Here is a 24,067-nt window from a genome sequence, read left to right on the forward strand (position 1 = left end):
GTAAATACGTAAAAATGTTTACGTTTTTGATTATGTCAAAACTTCCATATTGTATGTTTCAGCGTATATCCAAACGTTCAAATATTTACATTTAAATGTTCAAGTAAAATGTTCAAATAGTTACTTATAATGAGATCAGGCTGCTTGACCAAACGTCATCATGTCAAACCTGTGCCATAGGCACCGTATTTCATCTTTTTGAAGATTAAAGAAATATAAAAATGATGGGCCGTTTGTCACACAAAGCAAGACATATGGAATACTTTTATGTTTTTCTTTTTTTTTTTTTGGTGTGTGTTTTTTTTTCCTTTTTGGAGCTTGACAGACATGGTAAGTATTCATTTGATTGTATGTATGGAATGTATATATTGTATGTATGTATATATTGATTGTAGTATGGAAAATAGTTGCTTCAAAATTAACATAAAATGGGTTTGAAATTAAATGAAGAGTAAATTACTGAATTTCCATTTTTCCTTGGTACAACAATACAACAATACAACCTATAGTTCAGACCATACGTCTACCCCTTAAAGCCCTTAAGCCTCATTTTTTTTTATTTTTATTTTTTTTTATTTTCTACAGAAATAAACTAAGAGCTTAAGAGATAACAAGACGCTCTAAACTTCAGACATTAAAGTCTTATGAGCTGATTGGCTAGAAATACAGCCTGTATCTCAATGTTAGATCAACTCAATTAAAATACAAATAAGAGTAGCATGTGGAAACTCTGGATGTGTACCCCACCCCTTGGCATACACGCTCCATCCATTAGGAACACATCAGATGGCTACGCTTTTAAAAGCAGCCTTATCTACTCTTGGTTTTAAACAGTTAAGTGAAAGGAAAACATCAAGTGAATCAGCTCTGTGAATCTTTAGCCTCTAATGACCCTCAAAGGCTTAATTTCCACATAATTTTTGTCTTTAACAGCCAGACCTGAGGATTGATTAGTAAGATTCACATACAGCATGATTTGGATGAAGTTCTTCTGTTGTACCAACTTAAAATGAAGCAAGAGAAACTTTCCAAATTCATCAAGCATCCCATTGCTCATTAAATACCCTGGAGCAGGGGTTGGTAACCTAATGCAATCACCTAAACCTTCCTCTCACTCTCATGTTGCGCTGGGGGAACAAAATCATTTTAATCAAGTAAATGAACTAGTTCACATAAATGATTTACTGATATATAGTTAATTGCTGCTGTTTATCACTATTTCTTGATTCATTTATAAAACAATGTTTTTATTTTTTATTCGTGAATATTAAGTATACATTTATGTTCAGTTTAATGTTGTCACCCTATTTGTTTAACTCTTATGAAAATTAACCATGGTTTTACTACTGTAATATTGTAGTAACTAAGACTGCATGTTTTCTGGTGGAAACCATTGTGTTGACACAATTAACCATGGTTTTATTACAGTAATTTTGTAGTATTCATATACATCTGCAGTAAAATTGTAGTAACCATCACGATATTCTTTTTCATATCGTTATCGATATTTATCACGATATGCATTCACATTTGCACATTGAACTTTTATATTTTTTCAAGTTGTCAGAAGAAAAGAAGACGAAAAAAAAAAAAGAAAATCCTAAACAGTCAAAATAGTCTATACAAAACTGCATTGGGGGCACAGAGATATCCAAAGCAGTGGTATCTGAGGGATCTTCTACCAAAATATTAAAATATTTTATAGAGATTAATCAATCAAGTGCAGTTGGATATGAATGTCAAAAGATCATCTGTTGGTTTTGAAGCATAATGACAGCATATCATTTTTACATTAATTATTTTTATATTGTGTGACATTCAGATACCCAAGTATGGGGGCATAGAAGCCCTTGTGACTGAGGAATGATACTGTATGGGGGTTCAGGGGTGTCCGCTGGGAGAACATTTAGAAAATGTAAAAGTCTGAATGGAACATTTTTATATTTTCATTAAAGTGAGAAAGACTAGGCTGCAAACTAGTTAATTAATTAATTTCACAAAATTAGATCAGAAATCTATTAGTTTATTAATAAAGGCTCGTAACATGCTGATTAAGAAAGGTAAATTTTGAAGGAAAAAAACATTATGGTCTAAAGGCGCTCTCACGTTAACTTATGCGGCACCTCGTGTCTACTCACATGTGGGGAAAAGAGGCATAAGCGGGACAGGGCGTAAATGAAGCGTGTTCGGTGCTAGAGAAAAACAGTCAAGAATACAGTGCAGAAAAATCAGATCTGGTGTACACAGTGCTGTTGTTTTGTTGAGCTGCTCACTAGAGATGATGAGAGGTCGCAACCGTCGTCATTATGTCTTGCGGTCCGGATGGAATCAATCCGGGGTCCAGACCCGAACTGCTTGCGTTTTTAGCGACAGACACCTGATTGTCTAAATGTAGAACACAGTCTAAATCTAGAAAATTACTCAAAAGCTTATCATCGATATCATGGATGTTTTCATCTCGATAAATATCAAGATAATTTTATCGCCCAGCTCTAAACTATGGTTAAGTTTGTGGTTATTATAGATCTCATTTGCAGTAGCACCATATTTCATTTTTGACGGGAATGAAAACGTGGCTGTGAGGGATAGAGTATAAACTATATAAAGCTGTATCTAGCTCGTACATAACATAACATTTTCCACAACTCATGTTTTCTGGAGTATTTTTTCTACTGAAATCTTCTAGGAAAGATGTTTTTTTTTCAATGTTTCTTCAGCGAAGCGATCCAAAATACCTTTAACACTTTAAGCTTGGATGGAAAAAAAATAATCGTCAAAATATTAATAACTATACTCTTGACCAACACAAAATAGGTATCATTTGAAATCTTAGAAGCTCTACTTTCCAATGCATGCAGGCATTATAACCACTGAACAAGTGCTTTGAAATTTGCAGGCAAATCAGAAGTGTTCCATTTCAACACACTCTCACAGCAGAATATGTAAGTGTTCATACGACTTTTCTAAATTTAGCTAAATCGTATGAATTCGTATGACTTTCACTATAGCCAGTGATGTCGCTGGACATCTTTTCCATCTAATACGTGACAATTATTTGCTTCTGTCACACACAACAGCTTCCTATCATGTGTACGCATAATTTTTTGCAGTTAATCGCGATTAATCACAGATTTTGAAAGTGCTGAAATTTTACACTATATATACGTCTTTTCTTCTCAAAATGCATTTATTTCCATCTTATGAAAGGAAACAAAACAATATGTAACAATATTATGTTTATTAACATTTTCCAAACAAAGCCTTCCACAGTATAAAATGAAAATTTACAAAGATAGCACCAATTCAAGTAACATTTAATAGGGTGACCATACGTCCCCTTTTTCCCGGACATGTCCTCTTTTTTGGACCTTAAAAAAGAGTCCGGCCCGGATTTCTAAATTTGTGAAAATGTCCGAGATTCGGCTTTAGTTGCATTATGATGTGCATCTGGTCTAATACTTCATTGTGTGTGCTCGAATATTTGCATTGCTTTAACCCCTCTTTGTAAGTTCCGCCTTCTCGCACACCAATTGGTCGATTATAAGAGGCTTGCAGCAACTATTGGCCAAATTCCTGCCTGTCAATCTCTCCGCGAACGCGCGAAGCGCTGTTGTGTTCGGCATCAAACAGCTTGACAGTAGCAGCAAATGACAGCTGAGTGGAAACAATGCCCAAACGAAAGTGCAAATTTACAGAAGATTTGCACAAAGAAATTCCCATGCTTTCATCCAGGTCGAGATCCGTGGGAAGCAGATTGTATGACATGTAAAGCTGGCACTTATGTGTCAGTTGCTAATAAAGGTGCAACTGATTTAGAAGCACACATTAGCTCTGTGAAGCATAAAGGGTCAGCAAAAGGTGAAAGTTCATCAGGTAAATTAACGGATTACTTTTTGCGACCAGGTAAAATTGTTAGCACATTGCTTCATTTTCCATGGCCATTATAAATACTAGTAATAGTAAATGAAGGTACACTCATGGCATCAAATATTTTATTTTAGTACATGGACATTCAAAAGAATGTTGGAAATTTTGATTTATTTATATATATTTATGTTATGCTAATAGAGTGTCTTTTTCACTGTATTAAACTTTGCATCCATAGTAACACTGTTTTGAAGCAGACAAAAACGTCTCATTCTGCATTTTGGTGATAGTTAAGATTTGGTGTGCTTCTGTGGTAATTAAAATGTACCTTATATAGGCTGAAAAATACTTGATTCCGCCCATAGAATGTCTATGGGACTGCCGTGTTATGCTGTTTTATGCTTTAATTTGTAGAAGGGCTCTGGCGCTGTGGCATGTTGTTCAGTGTTATGACTCCGGGTGGACACATTACAAAGTTTTTGCCCCTCAAACCAGTGTTTATGCTGTATTAACGGTAAATGCGTTATTCGCGATTTTTAAAAAATGTAACATATTAATTAAACATATACGTTAAAGCGTCATATCTGACAGCTCTAATATATATATATATATATATATATATATATATATATATATATATATATATATATATATATATATATATATATATATATATATACATATATATACGGTGTATTTATATTTATTTATTTATATAATTATTTAAATATAAATTTATTTAAAATGATTTTGTCATGTGTATTCTGTTGATTCATGTCTTTTATTTTGAAATGTTTAGTTCCTGTTTCCCTTGTCATGTGATTCCTGTTTTCCCTCCATGTTCATGTGTCATGTTTTCATTGGTTTATTGTTTAATTATCTTGTTATCAGTTCTGTTTGTTCATTGGTTTATGTTCCCCCATGTCCATGTATTTAAGCCTCATGTTATCCATTGTGTAGTGGTCAAGTATTGGATGTGAATGTTGTCCAGTCCAGTCCAGTCCAGTCCAGTCCAGTCCAGTCCAGTCCATGTTTTTGTTAAATCACGTTTATAGTTAGGGTTTTGGATTCACTTTTGTAAATAAACTCCACTTGGGTTCTCATCATCGTCTTCATCTTCATCATTGCCGCAGCCAACAACGTTACAGATTTTAATCATTATATATTGAGTTATTGCTATTTGAGGGTTTTTGCAGCAAATATTTATGTATGCAATTAATTGCGATTAATTTAAATAACCATGCATACCATGTAATTAATTAGATAAAGTATTTGAATCGATTGACAGCCCTACTTATGACATATGATAAAATAGACCATAATCGACATTTTACAACTGTGTCCGTCAGATAATTGTAGTGCAACCTCTGAATGTGACCTGTAGAGCTGGCACTTGTGTGTCAATTGCAAAAAAAAAAAAGAAAAAAAAAAAGGAAAATAGGCTACTACTCATATTAAAACAAAACATCAGCCAAAGGAGCGTTTTTTTTAAGTGAATACCTGGACACCGCAGGAGGACTGAAACGTGTGAAGTGTAGTAAAAACAAATATTTTTGATGGCATCTGATATTTTCTGTTTTTATTTTATGGTCATTATTAAACATATTAATGTTACTATTCATTAAATGCATTAAATACATTTCATTGATGACTTTGCCACAAAGAAGTCCAGGAGGATCAGTAATGTGGCACAGTGATTAACAAAAATATAAATAAAAAATGGTACTCATTTTCGAAAAGGATGCCAACCCCTGCCATATCAGCAAACCTACCCATTTCCAAGCAGGAGCGCCACATTCATCTAATGTTTTATCTCCAGTTAAGAGAATATGCAGTATTAATGTCTCATTTAATTACTTCCATGATGTTGTTTTTTTGATGCAGCCACTAGGGAAAACAAAACGTCTCCTTGGTTGTGCAGTCTCGTGTCCAAAGAATTACCACATTCTTAAGAGTCTTTATCCATTAAGACCATGCCACTAATGACGTCTGCTGCTAAGGGTAGCAATGTGCTCCCTATGCTATCTCTTTGCTCCGATTACTAGTCAGCAGGAGATGGGTGACAGGCCTTTAGACAAAGAACGAAACATATTTACTGTACCAATAGGACACCATTATATAAAATTGATGACTGTGTAAACTGTTTGGTATGCCCCATTGAAGTTGCACATCTCTTCTTGTTAAAGCAGTAAAGCAACAGCGGGAAACTTATTATTCACATGTTCCTAGCTAATGATACAAGTAAACTTTGAGACGGATGACCCTAATGTTGCCTTCCCTCACACTTAATTGAGTGCAGAGTCTAAGCTGCATTCAGTATTTGGCTGCCTTGAGCCATGTATATTGTGAGTGTATGCTATTTTTATCTCAGACATTAGTTAAAGCTTTTGAGGGGGCAGAAAAGTAGTGGCGAACCGTTCCATGCCTACACATATGTTAGATGTATGCAGATTAGCTCTGCTCTGATAAGTGGTGCTCATTATTGATTTACATTCATTTAAAACACTCCCTTCTCTTCCCTCTCGCATCCATTTTGGCCTCAAACTGGGGTATATTAAAAGGTGTTGAATGATGGAATAATTTCACTCCAGTCTTCGTATTCAATTAGTAGGTCCCCAGTGCGTTTTTAGATTTCATGCATTACGTCTTAATTACTCGTAAACCGTCTGTTACACTTTACAGGATGTTCCCAATATATCTCTGTCATTAATAATTTATTTTGATGATAAAAGATGTGGAGTGTTATTCCCGAATAAATTATTCTGGAGTCAGGTCTTTTTAGTGATTGAAAACCACTTATGTATCAGTTGGGGCAGTTACAGAATAAATCTGACTCACTAACTGAACCGTAAGTCATTGCTTTTGTCACGTCCTACTCAGAAATCGCCTGCTGACTGGTTGTAAATAAAGATATTCATTAGTTTTGTTGTTATCAGTGGTGTTCTATATAAAAGATATATATAAAATATTAATGTAAAAAAAAATAAAAAATACTGAATGTATGACTGAAGTGTTGTGAAATTTGTTGATTATTTTCATTTTATGTAGCCCATAGCTAGGACCAATTACTGAATTGCATGTATGTTGCCTCTGTGTTGCATCATCAAGCCTGTGTCAGCCCACCTTTCGCAAGAATTGTATTAACCCTCAGAGACCCAGCATAGCAATATAATCAATTAAATAACATGTAATATTCATTATATATGGGTAACAATAGCTAAAACTCTGAAATGTAATACAACAACAGTTTTGGTGTGAAAAAATAGCATATTAACTTGCTAAAGTCATGCAAAAAGATCACAGCTAGTTCACACAATTGCTTACGCTTTTGTAACAAATGTAACAATTTTCGAAGTATCTGACCTGAGATTTTTTTTTTCTTAATTCCTAACACGTTTACTTATTAAAAACTGATTACATACACCCAAAATATCAACTTTCGTCTATTTGATATTCATCGGGCCCGTGACCTTTTTCATCGTTCCCTTTTTACCCTGTGCCCATCCTTAGTTACGTCACTGCATAGAAATGGGTATTTTTTTTATTATTTCGATAGTACCAGAAAATATTAAAAATTCTTAACTGTTCCTGTATTTACCCTTCCTTCTTGTAACATATTTTTTCATATACTTTTGTTTGGTTAAACTGTGTTGTGAATTCAGAACTTCCATTTACTTTCTTAGAAAACAGTGGTAAAAATTGTGCAACCCCTAAACGCTTGGCGATTAAATTTTGCAGCCTTTTTCCAAAATTCACCCCAAATCAAAATATGTATTAAAATAATCATTTTAATAACCAGTGGCCTCCTAAAAACACTTCTAAGGAAGAGTTTTTTTCTTTTTTCTTTTTTCCATAAATATCAATACTTGGGTCTCTGAGTGTTAAACCCATTTCTGACTTATGTCATGTCAAACATACAGGGTTACTCTGGCATAACTGGTAGAGCATGGCACTAGCAACACCAAGATCATGGGTCTGATTCCCAGGGAATACACAAACTGATAAAATGTATACACTGAATGCACTGTTGCTTGGATAAAAGTGTCTGGTAAATGTCTGTTCTGTTGAAATGTTCTCATCATTTGGCAACAAACTACTGTGTGCACTAAACGTAAAATAAATTGCATGCCATTTTCCAAATATTTCTTCCTCTAAAGTGCTAAAATAATAGGTAATGGAGTAGTCAAAGAAATGGAAATCAATAAAAGGAAATTCAGAACCAGAATCATTAAAATTCCTTACTATTCCCAACTATAGGTCTAAGTGCTGCACTGTGACTAAAAGACATGCTATCACAGACACATACAAACACCAGCAAACATGTGCTCTCTTGGGAGAATGTTAGAACTGACCCAAAATGTTGTCTGTCTGTGTTCTGTCTGTGTCTTTCCACAGGGCCCTTACTCTGGGAAGGGCGCCTGTCATGTTTTCTTCTTCATGCTTCTGTTCTCCTGCTGCTTAGCAACGGGGAGCGGATGTGTCCAGTGAGTTGCCGCTGTGAGGGCAAGATTGTTTACTGTGAGTCTGGCGCCTTTCAAGACGTCCCAGAGAACATCTCCCTGGGGTGTCAGGGTCTATCCCTGCGGTACAACAGCCTTCTGGTGTTGCTACCCTATCAATTCGCTCACCTCAACCAGCTGGTGTGGCTCTACCTGGACCACAATTCTATGAGTGTAGTGGACAGACTGGCTTTCCAGGGACTTCGTCGGCTAAAGGAACTAATCTTGAGCTCTAACAAGATCATGCAGTTGCAGAACGGCACCTTTGAGACTGTTCCAAACTTGCGAAACCTTGACCTGTCCTACAATCAGTTGCAGGACTTGAGGCCGGGGCATTTTCACGGACTTCGCAAGCTTCAGAACCTTCACCTCCGATCCAACAACATCAAAAGCATTCCTGTACGTACCTTTATGGAATGTCGGAGCCTCGAGTTTCTAGATTTGGGTTATAATCGCCTACGGACCATAACTCGTACGACCTTTCTGGGACTGCTCAGGCTGACGGAATTGCACCTGGAACACAATCAGTTTTCCCGGATTAACTTTTTTCTTTTTCCACGGCTCTTAAATCTCCAGGCTCTTTATCTGCAATGGAATCGCATACGGACAATCATCCAGGGATCACCTTGGACTTGGCACACCTTGCAGAAATTGGATCTATCAGGCAATGAGATTCAAGTTTTGGATCCTGCCATTTTTAAGTGTTTGCCCAACTTGCACACTCTCAATCTGGAGTCTAACAAGATCAGCAACGTGTCCCAGGAAGTGGTTTCGTCATGGATCTCCATTAGCACAATCAACCTGGCAGGAAATGTATGGGACTGCAGCTCAAATATCTGCCCTCTGGTGTCTTGGCTGAGAAACTTTAGGGGTACAAGAGACGCCAGTATTATATGCAGCACTCCAAAATCCCTTCAAGGAGAAAAAGTCATAGACACCGTGAAGAACAACTCTGTATGTGAGGAGATATTCACTGTGGAACCAACCACAGATCTAACTTTTCTTTTGACTACTACTACAACAACTCTCTACGTGACAAAACCACCTAGAACCACCACTACAACAACCACATCCACCACAACCAGACAACTTTCCCAAGTTACCCAAGTCCAAAGACTCACCCCAAAGGTTTTATTCCCCGTTCAGTCCGACAAAGAATTCCACCCAACCGTTCCAACGCCCAGCAGCTTGCCTTTCACTCCAGAGCCAGAGTTCGAGCACATGACCTTCCACAAGATCATCGCTGGCAGCGTTGCATTATTCCTCTCGTTGTTGTTGATCCTGTTGGTGATTTATGTGTCCTGGCGTCACTACCCCAACAGCATCAGGCAACTCCAGCAGCACTCCATCCGACGCAAGCGCAGGAAAAAGACTCAAGAGCCCGAGCACAACATCAACTCCCAACTGCAAGAGTATTATCTGAGCTACAACCATTCCAATGCTGAGACCATGGACTCTTTGGTTAACGGGGCGTGCACCTGCACCATCTCTGGTTCCAGAGAGTGCGAGGTATGACCTACTGCTAACAAAACGCATTCTCTGCACCGGGGAGTCAGAGGTAAACTTTTCTAAGAGCATGACTGCCCATACAACTACTTTTCTTCCTTCTTATTCCCTAATCAATCCTATGAGCAACATCTTTGAAATGCTCACAAGTAAATGGCATGATTAAAGGAATAGTTCACCCAAAAATAAATATTTTTCATGATTTACAATCTGTATGCTGTTATTTTCTCCTTGGAACACAAAAGGAGAAATTCTAAGAATCTTTTACAACCATGTCTTTCAAGCAAAAAAGGACAAAAAGTAAAAAATAAAATGCCATAAAGTATGAATTTTGGGCCATATTTAAAGTCTTCTGCAGCCAAACGATAGCTTTGTGTTGCGAACAAACTGAAATTTAAGTCATTCTTCAAAAAAGGTGGTGTCCTCTGCAGCTCTCAAATCTCATTTTACATTCTACATACAGCACACGTGAGAACCAATGTACGGAGCCCCTTTAAGGACAGGGAGGGAATTTGTTTTCTTAAATAGTTTTGGGTTCCCTCGCAATAGCTTTATCCATTCCTTATGAAGATTAACCATGATTTTATTCCAAACTGCCTTTTTGTACCCTTGAAGGGCACTGTGTCAAGGGGACCCCACTCGAAGGGTCATTCCAAACAAAAAAAAAAAATAAATATTTTCATGAAGGGCCTTTTCACAAGACTGTTAGCAAAGGGTACATACAGTACATACAGTAATGCCATGCTTCCTTCAGAGTACCCACTTTAAGGGCAATGAGTGAGTAAGGCATAGGGATGATCACTTTCAATTGGAATTCACCCCTTTTTCAACTATGGTATTTGAAGTAAACCCTTGGGGGGAAAAAACTATGGTAATAAAAATCATTTTGACGAAGAAAAAAAAAGGGTAGGAGCCTTGGTAAAAATCATGGTGTTACTATAGTAAAACTGTGGTTGCTATGTTTTGTTTGTTGTTGTTGTTTTGTTTTGTTTTTTGCCAGAATAACTGATTTTTATAACCATTGTTTTATTTTATTTTTTGTTTTTAAAAATTTTTCTATGGGTTTACTACAAATAACCTAGTTGAAAAATGGGGCAAAGTCCAATGGTGTTACTATAGCAAAACTGTAGTAACAGTTGATTGGCAGAATTATTTATTTTTATTACCATACCATTACAAGTGTTTTCAACTTATATCATGGTTTAAATTTGGTTACTGCAGTAAAAAACCATGGTAAATTTTGTGGTTGCTATGGTTTTACTACAAATACCATAGTAACACCATGGATTTGTTTTTTTTTTTTTTTTTGTTTTTGTTTTTTAAACCCTGGTGCCGACCCCACCCCCCCAAAAAAAACATGTTTACTGCAGTTTTACTATAGTTAAACCAAAGTTGATTTTCATCATGGCATGTTTTTTGGTAGGAGCCTTGGTGAAAAAAACAACTATATATAGTAAAACTGTAGTAACCATGTTGTTTTTTTGTTTTTTGTTTTTTTGGCAGAAAGATTGGTTTTTATTTCCTTTTTTCTGCATTATTACAATGGTTTTCCAAAAAATATATAATTGTTTAAATATAGCTACTGTAGTAAAACCATGGTAAATGTTGTGGTTGCTATGGTTTTACAGCAAATACCATAGTAACACCATGGTTAATTTGTGGTACAAGTACCATGTTCCTACCCTAAAAACATGGTGACAGGAATTTTACTATAGTGAAACCATGGTGAATTTTCATAAGGGATATTTTATTTTGGTAGGAGCCTTGGAAAAAAACCATTGTACTTGTACCACAAATGAACCATGGTGTTCATATAGTAAAACTGTAGTAACCATGTTTTTTTTTGTTTTTTTTGTTGTTGATGATTTTTTTTTTTTTTTTTTTTTAGATTTCAGAGCTACAGCAGAGGGCAAGGTTATCAGTGACAACTTATTTTTTTGTCTTTTCCTCACACAAAGCTATGGTATGACTTCAGAAGTCTTGGGGCATAGCGTAGTACAGTATGACCTACTTTTGTGTGTTCTGTGTGTTTTTCTGGCCTTTTTGGAGCTTGACTGAAATGGTTATTATGAATATGTGTTGTTTGGGAAAGATCAGTGTAAAGATTATTCAAAATGTCCCCTTTTGTGTGCCACATAAATAAGAGGTTTGAAATGACATGAGGGTGAGAAAAAGAAGACAGAACATTCATTTTTGGGTGAACCATTCATTTTAATTGGATTCACTTACTGGAGCTATGGCACAGTGGGTAGCGCATGTTCACACAACATATAAGTGCACACATGGGCTCAGGTTTGAATATGCCCTGTCTATTTCCTATTGTCCTATATTATAAAAAAAAACAGAAAGCAAACACATAAAAATATATAAAGTTGGATTCACTGCTAGTTTAAAGAATCAACATTCTAATTAAATCTTGTAAATAAGTTCATCCTGTGACCATCACAGCAGTTAGTTCAAAGTTGCAACACTTTCAAGTGCTTTATAATTGACTTTATATTTTAACCTCATGGACTTCCTCAATTAAACCTAATTCATAGCTAACAACAACCCAAGCAAAGTAGTGTCATCCTTAGATGCCTTACAGAAATAAATCCTTCTTGACATTAAAAACAAAACAATCACCATGGCATTATTGTAAGTTATTATGATCAGCCATATGTTCATCATGGAATGCAAAGGAACCGACAGCCTTGTGTAATTATGTAGTTAAATGATGGCATTATATGTTGCATTCTTTTTTCTATACTGTATGCATTAAATGTTTTGCCCTTTACAAGTACCAGCTGTTGAAAATCAATGTACATATTCATGTATTCCATCACCTTAGATTAATGCCTAGTCTTTAGCTCTGCTCAGGGCTGCTACAACATTCATTTGTGTATGTCTTTAGTGCTCTGTGTTGTAATAGGTCATCACATATTCAGTTTTGACACTTAATGAGTAGGAGCGCTTATTTGAGTTTTATTTTTTTATTTATTTTTTTGCTTGTGTTTATGGCAAATTGATCTGACTCTAGAAAGTGTGGTCTCTCTCTCCGTCATTTTGGATGATGCAAAATAATTAAAGTTCCTTTATAAAATCTTTTACAAACCAAACCAGAAAATCTATGGCATTTGTGATGAAGAGGTACACGCCTCAATTATAGCTAATTAGATTTTCTGTCCCATCCCAAGAGAAACTAAAAGCATGGTAGGTCGCACCGGCTTAGTTGTCCACAATTTATCACATTCTCACTGTGTCCTTTTTACACGCTTTCCTGCCATGCATCACAGAGTGAACTTTACTCAGCCTCATGTTGTTCCTAACCCATATGACTCTCTTTCTCATATGAATCATAAGAGGAAATGTTAGGCAGATTATTAGCCTCAGTCACCTTTCACTTTTATTGCATCTTTTGACCACAGAATGGAAGTAAATGGTACGGTATCACGTGCAACTAGGAAAAACACGGATTGTGCTGACCGCAATTTGTTCTTGTGATGAATTATTGGTAGCCGGGAGCATGAAACCATTTAAATGCTAGAGACATTTAGAAACCAAAATGATCCATTTTCCTATTTAACCAAATACATGTTTCTCATTTTGCGTACTGCCAAGCTTATGCATTTCAAGTAAGGAATAATTAAAGACAGAACATTGAATTATTGAAAATTAATGCTCACCCTGAGGTGATAATGCAGCAACGATGAAATTATTTTCAATAATTCAGTGGTCCAGTGTCAATTATTCCACTTACCATGGTCACCACATGTACATTTGTTTACCTCAAGACATTTTTTCAGGTTTTTATCCCTAAAACCTCTTTTGTGTTGATCAACTTATGCCCAGATTAAGCATTCTGGTTAGAAACAGTCCAAGTCAGCGTTACTAGTTCAAAAGTGTTGCAATTCAAAAATAATGTGGCAAAATTACATGGAACTGTAATGCGGTCAACAAACCAGCAACTTCTTCACAGCTGTGAAGTTATAAAAAATAAATCAACACCTTGGAACAGTTTTCCACCAATCACAATCAAGCATTCAATCATACCATATGCCATAATATAAATACATTTAAAGGGATAGTACACCTAAAAATGATAATTCTGTCATAATTTATTTACTCTCATATTGTTTTAAACTGTATGGATTTTCTCTGTGGAAGACAAAAGGTCGGCTTGATCTTATGAAAATTACATTACTGTGGTGAAATTTTTTCAATGACATTACGCAGTACCGCAAACGTATCGCAGAAATGGAAATGTCCACTTTGTGGTGCTAAAAGTGAGATAAATGTTCAGATGAGGTTATAAATGTTAATGCTTTATTGAGTTTTAAAACAACAAAATCTTTCTTAAACCTCCTAATGCATTCGGGTAATTTTTGACCTGGGAGAAATAGAGAATAATTTTTAAATGCCACATAGATTTTAGTACTAGAACCAAACTTTTTGACTTTGTCAAGACTATCAAAACATAATATACTGTATATATTTATATATATATATATATATATATTCAATTTTGGATCAATTTCATCCCAGACATCAATTGTGGCTTTACACATGATATTATGTACATTGTTTTGTACATCTATGAATTAGATTTTTTTCTTATAAACACTTTACGTACATTTAGCCTCTTTCCCATACTCTCTCACACACTTTTTTGTCTCTCACTGGGACTGCATCTTGTTTACAAAAATGCACACACACATACACATACAGTCTCTTACACACACACACACACACACACACACACACACACACATATTCCTGTACAAAACAGACATGACAGATGTACCAAACAGAACAAATCAACTAAATCAAATGTACTACTGTCTACAGGGGGTGTGGTGAGTGCTAAAGTTCATGCACACATTAGACTAAATAGGGCTTGAAAGAGGAACCACATTTTACTCTGCAGCCATCGGATGCATAAACCAGCTTGAAGCATACTCATGGATCAACATTCAGCAGTTCATGCAAGTAAATAGAATACATTTAGCTTAAAAACATAGTGAAGAAGAATTAATATTTTATACTTAATTTGTACAGTTGTTTTGATTATGTTTAGTAGAAAAAGAATTCGACCACCAAGTTGCATTGAGCAGTAATGAGTAATGTGAAATTCATTTAAATTACTAGTCGTTCTCACATTACATAAATTAGTATATTATGTTAGTATAAATTATATATTATGTTGTAAATATATATATATATATATACACACACATACATACAGTATATACAGTAAATACATGTACAGTATATACACATATGTAAGGGCAAAAAGATTCATCAAAATGAAATTGCAATCGCTGTATGACGTAGTGCGATTATCAAACTGCAAAGATTGTAATTTAAATAAATAAATAGTCTGCACACGCTGCTCACTGTGCTTATTGTATGTGCACAGCTCTGTTCTCTGTAATTTACTACATATACTCAAACCATGCATGAGGCCAATGAGCCAATAGTGTTAAATTTACAGCACTGTCGATTCACTAATTGCACATTTGAGCAATTCCTAATATGCTTGGCCACTAAAAGTTACTATCCAAATCTAAAGTAACCTCATAACACCTTGTTTTTGTGGACAGAAATTTGAATGAGAGCATTTCTCTGCATTAAAGGCCTATTGTCATCTCTACTACTTCCTTCAGTGTACTGCCAAAATAATAGCTTCCACCAAAATAAAGGCCTGCATAGCTATGCTGCATGTAGGTTAAGAAAATATTACATAAATATGGTACTGTTTTATAATAATAATAATAGTTGTTGTTTATATTATTAAATATATACAGTATATATATATATATATATATCCATAATTATTTCTTAACTTAATCACTTATTATTTGGTTCCTAAAAGCAATGATGAAAAGTGGGCTGAGACCCAATCACAAAGTCGACAAAAACAGATACACATTGTTTACTGTATATACAAAGTGAAGATGATGTGAGTCTTTTTTTCTTTCTATATGCTGTATATTTCACTCTACAATGGCAGCCAAAAGTTTGGAATAATGTACAGATTTTACTGTTTCGGAAGGAAATTGGTACTTTAATTCACCAAAGTGGCATTCAGCTGATCACAAAGTATTGTCAGGACATTACTGATGTAAAAAACAGCACCATCACTATTTGAAAAAAGTCATTTTTGATCAAATCTAGACAGCAGCCATCACTCCAACACCTTATCCTTGAGTAATCATGCTGAATTGCTAATTTGGTACTAGAAAATCACTTGTTGAAAGCTGTTTGGTTCGTTAAATGAAGCTTAACATTGTGTTTGTTTTTGAGTTGCCACAGTATGCAATAGACTGGCATGTCTTAAGGTCAATATTAGGTCAAAAATGGCAAAAAAGAAAAAAAAAAAGAAACAGTTTTCTCTAGAAACTCGTCAGTCAATCATTGTTTTGAGGAATGAAGGCTATATAATGCTTGAAATTACCAAAAAACTGAAGATTTCATACAAAGGTGTACACTACAGTCTTCAAAGATAAAGGACAACTGGCTCTAACAAGGACAGAAAGAGATGTGGAAGGCCAGATGTACAAATAAACAAGAGGATAAGTACATCAGAGTCTCTAGTTTGAGAAATAGATGCCTCACATGTCCTCAGCTGACAGCTTCATTGAATTCTACCCACTCAACACCAGTTTCATGTACAACAGTAAAGAGAAGACTCAGGGGTGCAGGCCTTATGGGAAGAATTGCACAGAAAAAGCCACTTTTGAAACAGAAAAACAAAAAGAAAAGGTTAGACTGGGCAAAGAAACACAGACATTGGACAACAGATAATTGGAAAAGAGTGTTCTGGATCTTAACCCCATTGAGCTTTTGTGGGATCAGCTAGACTGTAAGGTGCGTGAGAAGTGCCCGACAAGACAGCCACATCTATGGCAAATGCTACAGGAAGTGTGGGGTGAAATGTCACCTGAGTATCTGGACAAATTGATAGCTAGAATAACAAGGATCTGCAAAGCTGTCATTGCTGCACATGGAGGATTTTTTGAAGTAGTGTAAGAAGTTCTGCATTTTTTTCTTCAAATTGTAATAGTCATTTTTCACATTATCAATGTCCTGACTATACATTGTGATCAGTTGAATGCCACTTTGGTGAATAAAAGTACCAATTTCTTTCCATAAGAGCAAAATCTGTACATTATTCCAAACTTTTGGCTGCCAGTGTATATATTTACTCTATTTTTTTATTTATTTCGTCTGGTTCTTTTTAAGAGGACTCAAGTGTGAACACCCTTTCTTGAACAGTATTTCTATTGGCAGTAGAGCATGTTTGCCCATGACTTAATTTTTGTTTTTTGTTTTGTTTTTTGGTTAATAATCATATCGCAGTTCAAATCGCAAGCGCAATATTTTCCAAAATAATCACAATTAGATTTTTTTTTAAATAGTTTAGCCCTTATATTTATATGATGAATAAACAATACTTCTATTAATATGCATGTATATTAAAATTTTGTTATATAAAAAAATAATATTGAAATAATTATTTACTTATTTAATTAGTCTCCTTTTGTTTTCTATAGAAAAAAAATTACAGGATGCAAGTTTGCAATAACACAAGGGTGAGTAAATAATGACAGAATTTGAATTTGTTGTTGAACTATTCCTTTAAGCACATCTCCCATACAGTTGGCAGTCCAAAATTTAAAGCAAACTATCAGTGATGTGTGCGTTTTGATTCTGATACATAACCTGGTGGAAAATGCATTTTGAATTTGCAAATTAAAGTGTGGTGTTAGACCTGTTCTTACTTCTCGTCTCAGCATGGAATTGTTCATTTTTCCTTGCTGCTGAAGGTTTCTAAGTGGATACTTGTTTAGTTATTATGCACTTGATAAGGACAGGTTTGGGGAGTAATGGAATACATGTAACGGGATTATGTATTTAAAATACAAAATATAAGTAACTGTATTCCACAACAGTTACAATTTTGAACATTGGTAAATAGAATACAGTTACATTCAAAAAGTATTTTGATTACTGAAGAGATTACTTTGCATTTTATTGTCATTTGTTTCATTTAATATTTAGTCCTTTCAGATGGAAAACATTATACATATAAATGATGCGATCCAAAGTGCATTTGAACAGCGGTGAAACACTTTCTTATGATGTGTTACATTCATACGAGCAGACAGAGAAGTAAGTTTGAAGTAAGTTTGGAGCAGAAGAAATAGAAATAAACCTTGTGTAAATTGTCAGCTTTATGCTAAGCTAAAATGTATTTCTAGCCATTTTACATGCACATGTTACCAGGCACGATCATATTTTTTTATCAAGAAAATTCACATTGGATCATAATTTCATTTTTTCTAGTAAATAAAGGTTAGCTGATGAGGTCCCTGGGTGATTCTCACAAAGCCTGTAAAGAATGTGTCACATTTCACCACAATATGAATTAATTTGTAAAAGAACTACAGTATTTGTCATAGTGTTGTGAGTAGTTAACTCTACTAACTAAAGTACATTTATGAACTAGTTTACATAAATTATTAACTGATTCATTCGAGCCACACAGAGCTTAAAGGGACTTTGCTTTTTCATTTATTTATTTTTTTAAGTGAAATATTTAGTTTATTGCTGCTGTTTTTCACTAAATTTTGATTCAGTTTTATAAAATATGGTGTTTGCTTGGCAGAAACAATGGTTTTGATACAATAAACTATGGTTTTACGACAGCAATGCCTACTGAATTCCATATAGTATATATCCATATAGTAACCATGGTTCCCTTTCGATTCAGTTCACTTGACATTGCTGTAAGCACTATGGGGAGTGTCCTTCACACGACCTTGTTGAAACCCTTATACAATCACACCAATCTTCTGATTGGCAATGGTGTCTGAGCCCCGCCCCTTTAGGCGCGCATTAGGCCTATATAAGTGGGCACTCGGTCACCATTTCTTCAGAATTTTCTTCCTTCAAAACTGCAAACTTGACTGTCTTTGTCTTGGAACCCGTCTGTTTCGCCATCAATATACACTTACAGTGGACGAAACTCCACAGCAAGACGCGAACAGGACGACTTGTCGCCTGTGCTCAGCGCCTGCATCGAGAGGCTTTCTGCTCCCCAGTGTGTTCTGGTGAACACATCTCCGCCGAAGATGCTCTCCGTGGATGGGTTTGTTGATCAACGCGGCGCTTCAGAGAAACTCCTACCTGCTTCCCACAGCACTCCGGCTGGAGTTACTCTATCCTTTATATATATATATATATATATATATATATATATATATATATATATATATATACAACATTAACTGAAGAGCCGCTTGCGTGAAACGCATCTTTTTAAAGGTGTCATTTCGCAAGTGTTTCCTATGCGAATGGCACATCCTGCCACTTGATGAGCCTTCCTCGCCTGTGCAATATGTGCCTGATGAGCTCTGGCCCGATAAACAGGGCATTACAATAATCAAGGCATGACATGATCAGAGCATATACCAAGATTTCAGCATCAGCCAGAGTGAGTGAAGATCAGAGTAGTGCAATATTCTGTAAGTGGAAGAAAGTGTTTTTAACAACAGAGGAAATATGAGAATCAAAATAGAAAGGAGTCAAGTAAAACACCAAGATTACGGACAGAAGGGGAGGGCTTAACATGAGCCCCATCATAATCAAAGCACAGGCCCATTCTTTTTTACTTGAGTAGTGGATCCAATTAATAATATTTCAGTTTTGTTGTTATTGAGTTTAAGAACATTCAGCGACATCCAATTTTGATGTCTCTAATACATGCATTGAGTGAGTCAGGAAGAGGTGGTGAGTCAGAGCTGGTGGTAAGGTAAATTTGGATGTCGTCAGCATAGCAATGAAATTGAAAGCCATGTTTATGTATGATGTCACCAATTGGAAGCATGTAAATAATAAACAGTAATGGTCCAAGAACAGAACCCTGGGGAACACCTTGTGTTAGAGAAGCAGTGGTAGATTTGTAATTTTGTATAGTGACAAAATATTTTCTGTCAGTAAGGTAAGAAGTAAGCCAGAATAGAGCTGAACCAGTGATGTCAATTTCAGAGAGGCGAGAAATGAGAATATAATGGCAAACAGTGTCAAAAGCATAAAAGCAGATCAAAGAGGATTAGGATGTTTGTAGACCCAGAATCCATAGACAGGAGAACGTCACTGACCAGACATAGAAGAGCAGTCTCAGTGATGTGATGGATGGAAACCAGACTGGAAAGGTTCAAAAATACCATTAGAATTTAAGTAAGACTGCAATTGTGAGGCCACTACTTTTTCAGTTATTTTTGCTAGGAACGGTAAATTTGAAATTGGCCTGTAATTGTTCAAATTTAAATGATCAAGACCAGGTTTCTTAAGAATTGGGGTTAAATCAGCAGTTTTTAGTTCTGCTGGAACTGTGGCAGTGGCTAGGCAACAATTTATCAAATGTGTGATGGTAGGTGAAATATCAGAGACACACATTTTAAGTAGAGAGGTGGGAGCAGGGTCAAGTTGACAGGATGTAGAATTGGACTTCACAATTAGATCAATTATAGTAGAAGTAGTAGTAGGAGTAAATGCAGACAGATTTTTTTTTTTTTTTTATTTATTTTTTTTTTTTTTGGGGACTGACAAAAACTCAGTGTGAGAAGCACATGTATGTGGTGTGCCATTGGCAATAGACTCAGAAACAGACTTTAATTTGTCTGCAAAGAATTTAAGAAAGCCATTCACAAACTCATCAGAGCCAGAAACATCCTGGTTACTTTCGTAACCTCCGTTCCCTGATGGAGGGAACAAGACATTGTGTCGATGAAGTGACATTAGGGGTCACACTTGGGAGCCCCAAACACCTCTGCTTTTTTGAAAAAAGGCCAAAGAGAATTGGTGAGTGGAATTTGCATGCCACTCCCCCAGACATACGGGTATAAAAGGAGATGGTATGCAACCACTCATTCAGGTTTTGCGCTAAGGAGCCGAGACCAGGTCCTGGCCATTTCAGCGGGTAGTTCAGCATTGTGGCAAGAGGGATACAACGTCTCGTTCCCTTCATCAGGGAACGAAGGTTATGAAAGTAACCAGGATATTCCCTATCTGTCACTCACTCGACGTTGTGTCGATGTAGTAACACTAGGGTCCCTATACAAAACGCCATAACTAGCTGAACTGCGTACGTGAACATGCGGTGTGTGACGGGCAGACTGCTGTGTGCCTCGTAGTCAGTGCACCAGGCTGACACGTAACCTCCCCCAACGCTCTTATGAGCATTGAACGGTCCATCAGGAACAAGTTGACTGCCCAACTATAGGGACAGGCTAGCCCAGCCGAGGTCTCTGTTCCCTCTTTTTTCTCCCCAAAAAGAGTGGAATTTGTTAACTGACTGGGAGCCATAAGTGTCTGCATCGCGGGGTTACCCTCCCAAGGGGAAGACACCGCGGAGACCACACCCCACCCAAAAAGGGGGGGGGGTATTTTAAGTGGAATACGTCACATGGTCTTACCGAGTCTTGTCGGAAGTATGTCATGTGGAGAGGTCCCTTGGTAGGTCCAAGGGGGAGAAGTTTCTACAGAGCATGGCGACCGGGGGCAGAGGGGCCTCTGCCCGAGGAAGACGCAGTTTGCCACCAGGGAAATGATTTTGCGGAAGATATCACATGGGGTTGCCTTTGGGGAACCAGCACATGTGGAGCACCTACTAATACTCTCACGGCAAACTACAGCCAGTCCTCCACCCCTGCGATGGGGACACGGTTTAGAAAAATTGGTGTATCCAGACGATGTAAGCAAGTTTAAATTTAGGAAGTCATTGGGCACTGGCAAGTTTCAGTAAGAAGAAGCATATCCAGTTTTCTGATATGAAACGTTTCTGACATGCCCAGCCCCGTGAAAAGGAGCCTAGAGCTCACTGTTATTCACGGCCCAGAGCAGAAGAAGGCTCGATTTGAGGCACACAGTGTTTCTCCCCTCTTCCCCAATACTGTTCATTGGGAACAAAACATTGTTCAAAATGTTGCTACTGTGTGTATTACTCAAACAGATTGTTCTCACAAAAGAGAAAGAAGCGCCTGTTCTACAAACACGGGATGCTCACACAATCTCAGAAAAAGGGCCATTTCCTCTTCACGTATCATACACCCCACACACTATGCGCAACTGCTTCCCTATGGTGAGGGGCACTCTATCTCTTATAGCGAATGAATCAATAAGCCCGCTGTCCCTCACGGTTGTGTCAGACTGGGTGTTAAAAATGATAGAGCATGCTTATATTATTCAGTTTGTACGCCGGCCACCTCGCTTCACCAGCGTTTTGCAATCTGTGGTCCGACCACAGGATGTGTGGGTGTTGTGTGCAGACATTCACAGTCTCCTCGCAACAAAAAAAAAAATGTGATAGAGACAAACCTAGACTGCGACTCACACAGCGGGGTTTACAGACGATATTTTCTCATTCCGAAGTAAGATGGCAGGCTTTGGCCCATCTGAGACGCTTGAATCACGTGCTCGCAAAGCGCCCATTCAAAATGATAACTCAGAAACAGATCATATCGCACATCCATCCTCAGGACGGGTTTGCATCAATAGATCTAAAGGATGCGTACTTTCATGTACCAATTGCACCTAATCACAACCGGTCTTTGAGATTCGCTTTTGAGGGAACTGCAAATCAATCTGCCGTCATACTGTTAGGTCTGTTACACATGAGACCTCTCCAGTACTGGTTCGAGCGGCATGTTCCACATCGCGTCTGGAGCCTTGAACACATGTGCATCATGGTGACTCACTGCTGTCTGGCTGCTCTGGCACCTTAACAGGTGCGAAACGGGAGTGGCACATCAACCGCCTAGAACTACTGGCTGTCTTTCTAGCTTTGAGAGCTTTTCATTCTGACATTGTGAATCACTACTGGCATACATAAATCACCAGGGCGGACTCTGATCACCACAATTAATGAGCATGATACAATGCCTCCTCCAACTGAGCGGGCGTCATCTCCTATCATTGCGTGCAACACATGTCCCGGGCCGTATACATTTCAGAGCAGATCTGTTGTCATGCCAGGAAGTATTACCAGGTGAATGGAGACTTCATCCTCAGACAGTGATGAGGATTTGGGAAATATTCGGCAAAGCAGAAGTCGACCTATTCACCTCCCAGAATGCCCACTGTCCCCCCGGTACTCCATGTCTCAAGCCCCGCCTGGCGTGGACGCGCTGGCTCACAAATGGCTGGTGAAACGCAAGGATGCTTTTCCCCCAGTGCGCCTCCTTCATTCTGTCATCAGCAAAGTCCGAGAGGACATGGAAAAAGTTCTGTTAATTGTGCCGAAATGGCCCAATCAGTCCTGGTTTCCAGAGATGATAGAAATACTAGATGGCTCCATGGGAAAGACAGCTGAGGAGAGACCTTCTCTCTCAAGCACAAGGCACGATTTGGCATCCCCAGCCATAGCTATGGAACCTACATGTGTGGCCCCTGAACAGAGCACATCAGACGAGCCAGAATTGGCTCAGTCGGTGATGAATACCATTTTACAGGCTAGAGCACTATCCACAAGACGCCTCTATGCACTTAAATTGCGCATGTTTGTAAATTGGTGCTCTTCACGTGGTAAAGACTCTGTGAATTGCCCCACAGCTGAGATTTTGACATTCCTTTAAGAGCGGCTGGACGCTGGTCCTACCCCGTCAATGCTTAAGGTTTATGTAACAACTATCTTAGCATACCACGCCCTGGAGGCTGGCTGATCCACAGGCAAACATAATCTAGTCATAAAATTCTTTAGGGGAGTGAGGCATTTGAACCCCCCTCACCCTGCTATGGTGCTGACTTGGGACTTGAATCTGGTGCTGAATGCACTCACAGACTCCCCTTTCGAGCCACTGGAATCTGTTAAGCTGCAGGTGCTTTCCTGAAAGACCACACTCCTATTGGCTTTGGCCTCATTTAAACGGGTGGGTGACATGCAGGTGCTGTCGACTGACAGCTCATGCCTGGAGTTTGGTCCAGATCTGTCAAAAGCCACCGTTAAACCTAGAAAAGACTACGTGCCTAAGGTTTTATCAACGCCCTTCAGGGCTCAGGTGGTTGATTTGCAAGCCTTCTTTCTCCCACCATTTAATTCAGATGAAGAGCAATCTATGCAAATGTTATGCCCGGTGAGGGCGTTGCATATACTGTATGTTGAGTGCACCCATCAGTTTAGGCTGTCGGATCAGCTCTTTATTTGTTATGGA

General features: G+C 37.4%; 1 protein-coding gene across 2 annotated transcripts in view; it reads left to right on the forward strand.

The window, feature by feature from the left end:
• LOC127415416 (leucine-rich repeat transmembrane neuronal protein 4-like) overlaps positions 1-24,067 on the forward strand; it is a 49,853-nt gene that overhangs the window by 11,183 nt on the left and 14,603 nt on the right. The window contains exons 2-3 of one of the 2 annotated variants that reach the window (XM_051654120.1): positions 8,263-9,334; positions 9,425-9,924. In XM_051654120.1, coding sequence (XP_051510080.1) covers positions 8,263-9,334; positions 9,425-9,881 — 1,529 coding nt within the window. In that variant the 3' untranslated portion in view covers positions 9,882-9,924. Of the gene's footprint in view, positions 1-8,262; positions 9,925-24,067 lie in introns of both variants that reach the window. The other variant, XM_051654118.1, reaches the window with a different exon arrangement.

This window comes from Myxocyprinus asiaticus, chromosome 24 (assembly GCF_019703515.2).
Source record: "Myxocyprinus asiaticus isolate MX2 ecotype Aquarium Trade chromosome 24, UBuf_Myxa_2, whole genome shotgun sequence".
Classification (NCBI taxonomy): Eukaryota; Metazoa; Chordata; class Actinopteri; order Cypriniformes; family Catostomidae; genus Myxocyprinus; species Myxocyprinus asiaticus.